Source organism: Python bivittatus, unplaced genomic scaffold (assembly GCF_059951505.1).
Source record: "Python bivittatus isolate LINGU-HERP-01145 unplaced genomic scaffold, Pbiv_v1 ctg000610_np1212, whole genome shotgun sequence".
Classification (NCBI taxonomy): Eukaryota; Metazoa; Chordata; class Lepidosauria; order Squamata; family Pythonidae; genus Python; species Python bivittatus.
Window position 1 is genome coordinate 41,604,777 of NW_028277088.1, and position 13,205 is coordinate 41,617,981.

The 13,205-nt window shown below is 37.1% G+C and overlaps 1 protein-coding gene across 1 annotated transcript in view; it reads left to right on the top strand.

Annotated features, from left to right (window-relative positions):
• The window catches only part of ANO10 (anoctamin 10), an 83,751-nt gene extending 76,653 nt beyond the window's left edge, over nucleotides 1-7,098 (top strand). The window contains exon 13 of the mRNA XM_015889313.3: nucleotides 7,043-7,098. Within this exon, the coding sequence (XP_015744799.1) occupies nucleotides 7,043-7,081 (39 nt within the window). The 3' untranslated portion in view covers nucleotides 7,082-7,098. The remainder of the gene's footprint in view (nucleotides 1-7,042) is intronic.
• The last annotated feature ends 6,107 nt before the right edge of the window (nucleotides 7,099-13,205 follow it).

Here is a 13,205-nt window from a genome sequence, read left to right on the forward strand (position 1 = left end):
TCAAAATCTCACGATACATGGCCCCATTCATCCTTTCCTTTACACGGATCAGTCGTCCTGGTCCCTTTGCAGAAAAACAGCCCCAAAGCATGATGTTTCCACCCCCATGCTTCACAGTAGGTATGGTGTTCTTTGGATGCAACTCAGCATTCTCTCTCCTCCAAACACAACGAGTTGAGTTTAGACCAAAAGGTTCTTCTTTGGTTTCATCTGACCATATGACATTCTCCCAATCCTCTTCTGGATCATCCAAATGCTCTCTAGCAAACTTCAGACGGGCCCAGACATGTACTGGCTTAAGCAGGGGGACACATCTGGCACTGCAGGATTTGAGTCCCTGGTGGCGTAGTGTGTTACTGATGGTAGCCTTTGTTACTTTGGTCCCAGCTCTCTGCAGCTCATTCACTAGGTCCCCCCGTGTGGTTCTGGGATTTTTGCTCACCATTCTTGTGATCATTTTGACCCCACAGGGTGAGATCTTGCGTGGAGCCCCAGATCGAGGGAGATTAACAGTGGTCTTGTATGTCTTCCATTTTCTAATTATTGCTCCCACAGTTGATTTCTTCACACCAAGCTGCTTGCCTATTGCAGATTCAGTCTTCTCAGCCTGGTGCAGGTCTACAATTTTGTTTCTGGTGTCCTTCGACAGCTCTTTGGTCTTGGCCATAGTGGAGTTTGGAGTGTGAATGTTTGAGGTTGTGGACAGGTGTCTTTTATACTGATAACAAGGTCAAACAGGTGCCATTACTACAGGTAACGAGTGGAGGACAGAGGAGCTTCTTAAAGAAGTAGTTACAGGTCTGTGAGAGCCAGACATCTTGCTTGTTTGTAGGTGACCAAATACTTATTTTCCACCATGATTTGCAAATAAATTCTTTAAAAATCAGACAATGTGATTTTCTGGATTTTTTTTCCATTTTGTCTCTCATAGTTGAGGTATACCTAAGATGAAAATTACAGGTCTCTCTCATCTTTTTAAGTGGGAGAACTTGCACAATTGGTGGCTGACTAAATACTTTTTACCCCACTGTACTTATTTAAAACTTAATGTGTGTTAACCTGCCTATTAAAAATAAAAAAGTTTGATTTCTTACAAGGTTAGAGGATAATCCGCTTTGCACAATGATTGATTTATTGATTGTCTATGTACCATCAAGTTGGTGTTGACTCTTAGCAGCCACTGAGATAAATTTTTTCCATAACGATTTGCACCTAACCTGGTCCTTCAGGTCTTCCAATGGTACACCCATCGTCATTGTAACTGAGTCCATCTATCTTTGCACAAACTGCTAATATGACAGCCAGCATTCAAGATTGTTCAAGCTAAAGCAATGTCATTACAGTATATCACATATAATACTATCCTGTTTTACAAATTGTTTCTATTAAGTAATGTCTAGATTCTAGTAGGCAATAGAATTTCATTCACTGTGGTTTCTCAAAGCACACTTTATTAATTTTAAGCAATTAAATATTGCAAGAAAAATGCTGAAGCCCACCAGTTACTGGTGTTTGCTTACAAATTTGGATCTATATTCATATCTTCATGACTTTTATCTAAATTTCAATGCTCAACAGTGCCTGAAATATCTACTTTTAATACTTATTATGTCATAAAGCTGTGAGATCTGGCAGCTCAGTGCAGTGGCTTTTTAAGCTTCAGTTATGTGGCAGTGTAAGATTATAATGATGAGTATTAAGTAAATGTTAAGTAAAGCAATGAGTTTCTTGTCATATGCCAAATCCAAACCCATATATGGATAGAAATTGTATAGTGTTACAACTTCTGTTCAGTTGAGTCCTAAAAAAGCTGCAAATTGATTCATTTTAATGGTTCATTAAAATTAATGAACAGCTGTGGAACTGAGCAAAAACAGTTTGTGAAAAACTGGTGTAAAATTGAATTAAAAAGTTTTCACTGCTGACTTTTTGAACCCATTAACTTTCTTTTCTTTGACAACTGTGTTATCAAAGCATAGTGGTGGAAATTAGCCACTCAGACATACATTGTGTGGGCAAGATGTATATATGACGCTGGCCATAGTTTGTATGACTCTTGCCAGGTCAGTGATTCTAATGCTGCACGATGTGCTCAAGAAATAGTAATAAGACTAAATCAGATACGGCCAACTTTTTGGTTGTCAGAAGCCAAACATAACATTGGGAAAGGAGATGCAGAGACCACAGTAGGTAGGAAGATAATTGTGGTGGAATGGAATTATGAAGGCCAGGCTCAGGGAGATAAGCATGTTCTTAGTTCACCGCAAGAGCATGGGAAGTGCAAGAGGATGAGGCTGACACCTCCCTGAGGAATTCAGGGTGTTGTGACTGGCTGGCTTGGGAGCTAGGGTTCAGTCTGGGGAGATTCTTTCTAGAGGTTGTAGCTAATAAACACAGCAGAACTGAATTTGCATTGTCTCTTGGAGTTCTTTGGGCTAAACATCTATATGATGTGATGGAATGGAATTATGAAGGCCAGGCTCAGGGAGATAAGCACGTTCTTAGTTCACTGCGAGAGCATGGGAAGTGCAAGAGGATGAGGCTGGCACCTCCCTGAGGAATTCACGGTGTTGTGACTGGCTGGCTTGGGAGCTAGGGTTGAGTCTGGAGAGATTGATGGGTGGACTTCTTTGCTTTTTTAAAAGATTTTTAAAGATTTTTAGGATATTGTTTTAATGAGTTTCGCCATCTCATTAAATAATGGGCAACTGTGCTGCTGATTTTTGACAATTACTAATATAGGGAGCTCCAGAGGTTGCCAAAAAGTGTCGGGGGAGTGCATATGTGAACCTGGGCCTTCCTGGTGTTGGTCCAGCAGCTTAAGCACTACCCACATTGACTTTATTTGCTATTGCCTCCTTTCCAGTGCCTACAGTTTGCATTGGGGAGAAAGGATTAAGTTCATTTTTTTTTAACAGTACAAGTAAAGGAGTATGTATCCCCCAAAGTTCCCATTTTCAATTAGTCTTTCTGCTTCATTCAACACAGCTTTGAGACTCTTTTATCCAGTGCAAATAGTAGGATGAAAAAGCTGGTCCAGATTTGAACTGCAGCAGAAAGCAAAGTGTTAGAATCCAGTTTCTCACACATACCATTCCAATATCCATACCATCTTCTTTTCATTTGCTACTTAGTAGTAGTAATAGTAGTTGTAATAGGTTTTCACTGATTACTCAAAAGACCATTTCAACCTCAAAACACAATGTCACATCAAAACCAGTAAAACAGAATATGTACAATTATTACACCACCTTAAAATATGTTTAAATACGTTCAGCGCCTTTGCAAGCCACCCCAATTTGCCCTAAAAAACAATCATCTAGGCAGCCTTAATTATGAACTTGGTGGTGCTGCTAATTACATTTACGATTACTCCCTGAAGGAGATAAGACAATCTAATATTTGAGTCCCAGTGAACTGTTCTAACTACTAAAGGATACAGGTACCAGGTTCTCCCTGAGGCATATAAATGACAATCAAATAGAACATGCATGATATCTTCAGTAACTCTGAACTTTCTTTCCTTATTATCTTTTTTAAAATTTTATTAAAAGTTTTAAAAACAAAGGTAAAAACTAATACAAACTAATATAAAGTAAGGAAGAAAAAAGAAATAGAAATCAAAGAGAAAGCTAAAAGTGCAAGAAAGAAAGAAAGAGTAAAAAATAGGGGAAAAAAGATACAAAGAAGTGGCTTCCGATCTTCTTTACAGCACTTATAAGTACAGGTAGTCCCCAGTTTAAGAACAAGTTCCGTTCCCAAGGTCTGTCCTTAAGTCAAATTTGTATGTAAGCCAGAGCAGTATTATAGTATAATACTGTATAAGTAGTATTGTGCAATGAACTCAAACCATTGTGTATTTAACTTGAATCATTGCATATTTAACTCACATTTTGCTACAGTAGGCTCCATTCTTAACTATGGGTCATCCTTAAACCAGTTGTTCTTTACCTGAGGACTACCTGTACAATTATAAATGTAGCTTTCTCTAAAGTTACATCATGTCCCTCTTCTTTTTATAATCTATCCTGTCTAATCATCAAAAACATAAATCACAAGTTCATTTTTTCTATGTTTTATGCAAAAAGTCCATAAGGGGTTTCCAGTCAGCAATAAACATATTGTCTTTTCTCTAATCAAAGAAGTCAGTTTGGCCATCTCAGCAAGTTCCATCATCTTCACCAACCATTCCTCCATTGTAGGTATTGCCAAATCTTTCTATCTTTATGCAATACAGTAATCTTGCTGAGGTTATCATATACAAAAACAAAGTCCTTTTTTCGAACTCTTTGTCCATCAGCCCCAAGAGGAAGACTTCTGGTCTTAATTGTACATTAATCTTTAAAATCCTCTGAATCAGAGGATTTTAAAGATTAATGTACAATTGAGACCAATAACTGTGAACTTTCTTTCCTGATATGGTATTTTGTGGAATTGCCTGTATTTTACCATGGAGCTCAGCAGGTTCAAATCTTGCCCTGGTAAAGGCTATTCTTTGGCCCTGAGTCAGGCCTATACAGTAGTTAAATATTTTCTTGTTTTAATGGACTTTTTGTTCTTGGCCAGCCACTTTAGGGATTTAGTGTTTATAAGTAATTCTGGGTAAGTTAGAGCACTGACATGCAGGACTCTTTACTTGATTTCCTTGGCCAGTTGTCCGACCGAAAATAGATTAAGAATGTGATAGATCATGCAGCACCAGAGTTGTAAAAAGCTAGTTTACCCAAGTGGAGCACAGAGACATGTCTAACTACTTGGATCCATTTGTAGGGACTTTCACCAATAATTAAAGGCTTTGATTAGGGCATGGCATTATATAGAATGCATGCCTAATTTAGCTCTGACCACAGGGGCTGGAGTGTTTTATCAGTTCCCTAAACAGCTCTATTTTATGAGTAGGGAGTTTTTAATGGGCTCCACAGGTCTGCCCCATAGGGTAATTTAATAAATTAAAAAGTTTAGAAACAATGTGTCAGGTTGATTACAAATGAGCAGTTTTAAGAGCTGTTGCCTGCGCTGCAGAACTCTTGAAGTGGCCTACCCACAATCCCATATTGGTGAATATCACACTTATGTGTGAAAAGGATTTAATTTGTTCTGTAGGCTCCCCACCCAGATGCCAGTTACGTTTCACATGTCTCTTGCCAAATACTACCACTTTGGACTTGGCCTTATTATTTTTCAAGAAAGTCAAAGCACAATATCCAGAATCTTGGTTGAGGGTTACTTCAGCAGAAAGAAATGAATTGAACATTATTCTTGTTCTTATTCCATTATAGAACAGCAGTATATCTACAAACATTAACAAAAGTCTTGCTTTAGATGAGATATCATTATTCAAAGCTGGACAAACAACTCTTTCGAACTTGGAACATTCTAAGTAACTAGTTTCCTCCATGAATCAGTTATTCAGTAACAGCCAAGAGAAGTACAGTAGAAAAGTACCCTGGCCACTTTGCAACTTCACACAGTCTTCTGGAATTTATTTTTAATTGTCCCCATCAAGAAATTGAATTACATTCATAAATATACAGAGACTTGTGGATTTATCAACTCTCTGCTTTATATGAAGCATTACTGAGTTGTCATTTATTTAATAAATTTATATAGCCGCCTATCTCATATACATGTCCCTGGGTGGGTGACAGTTAAAAACAATAACGGTAACCAAAATTGTAAATATCATAGCATAAAATAACAGCTGAGAACACTCACAACATCTGCTTTCCATCACCTTTGTGTTGAGCCCTCTATTAAGATATGTTCATAGTGAGAAATACCTTCGTCCAGTTCATTAATTAATCAGCCTACTTTTTATTAATACTTGATAGTTCACATGTGGAGAGGAGCATTTACAATTAAAATTGTCCCTATTGAAAACAAGAAACAGATACTTAGATTCAAACAAAAATCAAATGATTCCTGATGTTGGGAAGAGGCTGGTAAGAACATGTTCCATATACATAAATGATTCCCATATACCATCTCTGGCACCTCAGATTAGAAGAGTCACATACAGCAGGCAAGCTGGCAATTGTAGTGTTGAAGAAAAGGAAATGTAGTTATAATAAAAGGTACTCAGATAGCCAAACCATGTCTTAGAATATATTATTATTATCTTCTGCACTGTCAAACAATGGGAGATTCAGGAGTTAGCTGGGTTCAGTTCCTCTGGAAAAAATGTCACAGGTCACTTATGTTATATAAAAGCTGTGAATTATCTAAAATACCCAGATCGAGCATAAATTATTAGTTTAATCTCACTGCTCCATATGCATGGGCTACTCAAAAAAAGGCTAATATAGAGCAGATTTTTAGACTGAGAATTTTAGCTGCGTCTGTGCCACTATGTGCGAAGAGAGATCTCTTTGGAGAAGACCCTGATGCTGGGAAAGATTGAAGGCAAAAGGAGAAGAGGACGGCAGAGGATGAGATGGTTAGATAGCATCACTGAAGCAGTGAGCATGAAACTGAGCAAACTCAGGGAGGCAGTGAAGGCCTGGAAGGCCTGGCGCAGTATGGTTCATGGGGTCACGGAGAGTCGGACACGACTTAACGACTAAACAACAACAAGTGCCACTATGAAATTGTGGTTTAGGAACAGATATTCATCTCTCTTGCTGGTCTTCCTGACTATAATAAAATAACCATAGAAAGTAGCACACATCTTAGGGAGCTACCCTTAGAATTGATTGGAAAAACACAGCAGAGCAGTTAGGCTTCAGACTAGGGGTGTGAAAGAAAAGGGTGCCTTATTGTCCACATATTAAATATGTAAAAAGCTGTTCTGGCTGCTTGTCTGCTATGGAACCATGTTCATACCGCTGATGCTAATATACAAAGTTCTTAAATGGGTCTTCATTTATCCCAGTCACCCAACCATTTATGTTGGAGCATAATGGGGAATGATGCTTTAATTTTTTTCAGTGACCTCAAAGAATAATTTGAGGCAATATTGATGAAATGACTATTGTTTTCATTCTATAAATGGATGGTGTCTGCATAACTTTTCTAATGTTTATGCCTTATGATTTCCTTTCAGCAAATGAAATTGGCAGCAGAGTCTCTGAAAGAATCCTAGGATGATAAACTGAAGAGCTACAGAATAATATACAGTATTAAGAACAAGAAATGCCTGATATTCTTACATGATTTCAAACTCTATGATCAAGGATTTTATCTTTATTCATCACAAAAACCTTGTTGAAGTTTTTGCATATTACAATACGCTCTATAGAAACTGATTAAAGCCATTCTTAAATCTTGTTAGAACTCATAGCCACCACTTTGATCTTCAATTTCTTAAAGTGCTTATGCTAATTTAATAAGCATAACCATAAATCTGAGTTGCAGCTTTGGAATATAACAGTAATATATAAGTTCATATTCCTGTGGCATCTTCATATTAAGACTATTTGGTCTCTTTTTGTAGAAAGCTCACTACACACTCTGCTTTTAAGAAGAAATTTTGTTTTCTGTAAAACATAATATGTAAATTTCCAGTTTAAGATTCATTCAGAGCAAGGATGCTTTGTGTAGAGATATGTACTGTAAAATGTATGAGACAGTGCATGCTGTTTTAACTATTATTTCTCATTAAAATTATTAATTTCACGGAGCTGGAAAACAGTCTATTTGGCATGAAGTTCAGTTAACTTGATTCACTCCCAAGATACACCGTGCTTGTATATTCTTTTTACTCAGCATCTATTTTACTGGGTCATTAAAAGTAGTAAAGAATAATTTCATCTGCCCAGCAGAGTTATGTCAAACTGCTTGTTGTAAATCCCATTTTCCCCGTCTGTATTGGAACATTTGTCTGTGTGTATTGGAACATTGTCCCAAATGCTTTTTTATTTTAGAGTAACTTTTAAACAATGATAATCTTTATGGCCAGTTTTTTTTCCCAGCACTATGATATGGCCCACAGTGGAGACAGAACTTCCTTGTCTGTAAAACATTTTGTAGACAAACTGTAGCTCAACAGTTATTAACATTTCTTTCCATCTTGGAGAAAAGTCTCCATGCAGTATTAAAAATGATCAAACCCCAATATATATACCAGTTTCTCCTACCCAGGAGCCTCGTATTAACCACACATTTTCTTAATGTGGGGAAAAGAGATTATGGATTTTTTTTTAAACTTTGTAGTTAAGTTGCCAAAAAATCTTGCATGGACGTATCCATGTAGTCACCAGGAGTCAAGACTGAATTGAAGGCACAAAACTTACATTAACTTTTAAAGTTAAAGAAGAAGAATAGGATGCTGGATACATATCATACACTGTAAAAAGATTAAATGTGGAAAAATTGAAATTTCAGTTTCCTAAATTCCCAACACCACAACCCTAATTAAGACTGGTACAGTGAGATCTAATTTTCTTTTTATGGTATGACTACTGAAAATACCATCAACACATCATATTGCAAGATGTTTGCATCAATTTTAGTCGATTCCCAATGTAAGAGTTCCCTCAGGATTTGTCCTTTTCTGCTAAGTTTGCTGGCATAGGACAAACGGGTTGTCATACCCTTGGAACCTGTTCTTACTGCCTGTTTTTGGTCAGGAGGTAACGAAACTGCCTGTTCTTACTGCCTGTTTTTGATCAGGAGGTAACGAAACACCACATAGGTCTGTTAGAATATATAATAGACCTATGTATCTAATAGAATATATAATAAAGTATTTTTTGCTTTTTATATATTAGAATTTGTGTATGTATACACACACACACACATATAAAATTTCATTATAGGGCTTTTATCAAACATATGTATTAATTATATACACAGGTGGTTTGTGCTTCCCTTCCTCTACAGTATATGCTGTGCTCTATATCATATTCAAGACATGCTGAGCAATGTACTTCCACAGGTCTCATAGTTCCTCTCAACCATCTTCAGTTCACAATTGAGTCCATTTAAGAAAGATGGAAAGAGAATTTGGTTCAACTGATTCACTGTTTCAGAATGTTATGCAATGTCCTCTGGAAGAAGAGAGGAGAGCAAGTGGTCTTTCCCCATAGTTTTAAAACATTGCATTTTTCATGCAGCAAGTTGATACATTTTGGAGCTCTAGGCAAACCACACTGTAGGAAGCATACTTAAATAAATGAAAGATTTTCCAATTTATCTTTAAATTGGGGAGAGTTATTTTAAGGTTAACTAAGAATGTTATAAGGGGTAGATTAGTTTATTTTTTATGTGAAGGGAGGGGAGTCATCTTAATTTCAAGTCATGTTCCTGTCAGGTAAATAACAATTTGTATTCCTGCACCATGCAGAGACTTGGATTTCATAGTATAAATAGCCTTTTGCATCATTATGACGACCATGGATTGCACACACATATATGTATTGCAAAAATCCAGATAACTACTAGATAGCAACAATAAAAAAGGCGAATATTTTGCTGCCAATAGACTGGATTTTTGCAGCCAAGATACAGTGGGGCAAAAAAAGTATTTAGTCAGCCACCAATTGTGCAAGTTCTCCCACTTAAAAAGATGAGAGACCTGTAATTTTCATCTTAGGTATACCTCAACTATGAGAGACAAAATGAGAAAAAAAATCCAGAAAATCACATTGTCTGATTTTTAAAGAATTTATTTGCAAATCATGGTGGAAAATAAGTATTTGGTCACCTACAAACAAGCAAGATGTCTGGCTCTCACAGACCTATAACTACTTCTTTAAGAGGCTCCTCTGTCCTCCACTCGTTACCTGTAGTAATGGCACCTGTTTGACCTTGTTATCAGTTTAAAAGACACCTGTCCACAACCTCAAACAGTCACACTCCAAACTCCACTATGGCCAAGACCAAAGAGCTGTCGAAGGACACCAGAAACAAAATTGTAGACCTGCACCAGGCTGAGAAGACTGAATCTGCAATAGGCAAGCAGCTTGGTGTGAAGAAATCAACTGTGGGAGCAATAATTAGAAAATGGAAGACATACAAGACCACTGATAATCTCCCTCGATCTGGGGCTCCACGCAAGATCTCACCCTGTGGGGTCAAAATGATCACAAGAATGGTGAGCAAAAATCCCAGAACCACATGCGGGGACCTAGTGAATGAGCTGCAGAGAGCTGGGACCAAAGTAACAAAGGTCCCATCAGTAACACACTACACCGCCAGGGACTCAAATCCTGCAGTGCCAGACGTGTCCCCCTGCTTAAGCCAGTACATGTCTGGGCCCATCTGAAGTTTGCTAGAGAGCATTTGGATGATCCAGAAGAGGATTGGGAGAATGTCATATGGTCAGATGAAACCAAAGAAGAACCTTTTGGTCTAAACTCAACTCGTGTTTGGAGGAGAGAGAATGCTGAGTTGCATCCAAAGAACACCATACCTACTGTGAAGCATGGGGGTGGAAACATCATGCTTTGGGGCTGTTTTTCTGCAAAGGGACCAGGACGACTGATCCGTGTAAAGGAAAGGATGAATGGGGCCATGTATCGTGAGATTTTGAGTGAACACCTCCTTCCATCAGCAAGGGCATTGAAGATGAAACGTGGCTGGGTCTTTCAGCATGACAATGATCCCAAACACACCGCCTGGGCAACGAAGGAGTGGCTTCGTAAGAAGCATTTCAAGGTCCTGGAGTGGCCTAGCCAGTCTCCAGATCTCAACCCCATGGAAAACCTTTGGAGGGAGTTGAAAGTCCGTGTTGCCCAGCGACAGCCCCAAAACATCACTGCTCTAGAGGAGATCTGCATGGAGGAATGGGCCAAAATACCAGCAACAGTGTGTGAAAACCTTGTGAAGACTTACAGAAAACGTTTGACCTCTGTCATTGCCAACAAAGGATATATAACAAAGTATTGAGATGAACTTTTGATATTGCCCAAATACTGATTTTCCACCATGATTTGCAAATAAATTCTTTAAAAATCAGACAATGTGATTTTCTGGATTTTTTCCCCCATTTTGTCTCTCATAGTTGAGGTATACCTATGATGAAAATTACAGGCCTCTCTCATCTTTTTAAGTGGGAGAACTTGCACAATTGGTGGCTGACTAAATACTTTTTTGCCCCACTGTACAGCAATTCTACGTGGAAGGAATCACACAGTAAAACAGCATTGCATTTTTATAGAGCACAATGAAAAGTGGAAAACCCTATTTCAACATATACAATTATGCTTCCTAAATGTACTGTCAACAGACTTAGTGGCTATTTTCCACTGTTCACATTAAACAAAAACATGAGGCTTTTTGTTACAATTATACACAGTCATTGTTGCACATGTAGAAGGAATGTGTTAAGAAGGACAAAAATGGCAAAAGTTAGCTTATAAAGAACTTCACATACTTTAAAGTTTAACTAGTAATCAAATGATGAATACATCCTGACAGTTTAATACATCTAAAATGTACAAGAAATTGAGCTCAGAAAAAAAATGGAACCTACCAGATGTTTGATGCAATTATGCCAAGCATACTACAAGTTTATGATAATTCCATTTTAGATTTAACAAATCTAGTACAATAGGCCCAACTTCCTACCATACAGGAAATTTAATTATATATCATTAGAAATAGGTGTTTTCTGACATTGTAGATTTGTAATTTGGGCAACTGAAAGGATGTGAACTGTATAAAATTTCAGATAGCACAATTTTACTTGAAAATGAAGCCAATGCAGCTATCTGTTCTAACACTAAACATCATTCTGTATATAATTCTGCATTAGTTCTCAGTGAACGTTTAACTGGAATTGGAAAAAAAACACTATTCTTAAATGATTTACTACATGTAATTGTGTGCGGATTAAAAATGTAAATAGTTGTTATTGGGAAGCAAGAAGGAGATTTAACATTTTCCTTTCATGCTACAGTCCTGTTGAAAATGCTGCTCTGAATCTGTGTTCCCCATTGACAGGAAATTTGATTGGATAATTTGGTTACAAATGTGTTTATCACTGAAAGCAAGAAAAGTGCAACCTTTATTTTGAGGCTTCCCATTAATCTTCATTAAGAATTGTTATCAACATTATGTAAAAAATACCAAGTGATACCATATACCATTTGGTATATGTTCAATCTTCCATAAATCTAAACACCTTTCTACATTGGCAAGAACAAATTGTTCTTTACTGTATTCTACAGCAAGAATATTCAATAATCACAATAGAATATTTATAGAAGTTTTACCCGTTTTAACCTATACATATAGGACAGCAAGAGCATAATCAAGTATGGAAGCTAGTTAACTTTTTCCTAAGCTTGAAGTTTCCATTGAATCTTCATATAAACAAAGAGGTAGTTTTGGGCGCATAATCACACTATGTTACAAGGTGGAATTGGCAATTCCCCAAACACTGTTAGTGCTATGGCAGCAAAAGAATACCAGATGTGAGGTTTTATATAGGGAAGGGTTCCCTTGACATTAAAACTGCCTTAGAGGACAGCTTTATAGTGTCAGCTTATATGTATGCTTGTGAAATGCACATTCTGTGAACATGAATGCTATTCACAATAAATGCAATGAACAGCTTGCAATATGTGAGGGATTCTCACTTTGCCAATCTTTATTTTCATGCTGGAATGCTAAAGGCAATAGTTAATGAGAAAGTCTGAGCAGAGAACTATTATATAATACCATCAAGAGTTAACTATATCCAATCAATGTTTCATATGCCACATGCATACATAACCAGCATATTAAAAGGAAGATCTCTTCAGCTGGTATGCCATTAAAGGGTTTTGTGTTTTGTATAAGGTGTTTCAAAACAAGAACAAATGTCATTGACTACTTTTGGAGCTGAGGTCAAAATCTGAATTATGGACACATAAGCTAGGAAGACCACACTTCTGCAGTATTGTTTGAGGCGGTAAATAAATTTTGGAAAGTGTGCATGCAGTAGACCTCTTTCCTAATTTAAAAAAAAACAAAACTTTGTTAACACTAGAGGGCCAGACTGTTTCAGCAAGGACAGATGAAAAGGGAATTTTTTTTTACAGCAGCACAAGCATCAGGATGTTAAATGAGTTGCTTTTCTGATTACATGACTAACACACATTGCTTCTGTCAGAATATCATTTGTAACCTGACCAAGTTTGAAGTAGATATTTTAAACTGTTAGCAATTTCTTTTCCTTGCACTTTTTACAACTATGATCAATATTTACAAACTACACTTCAAATTTCAGCTGTTTGTGATATTAATAAAACAATTGCTTTACCAGATGTATTTCATCCAAT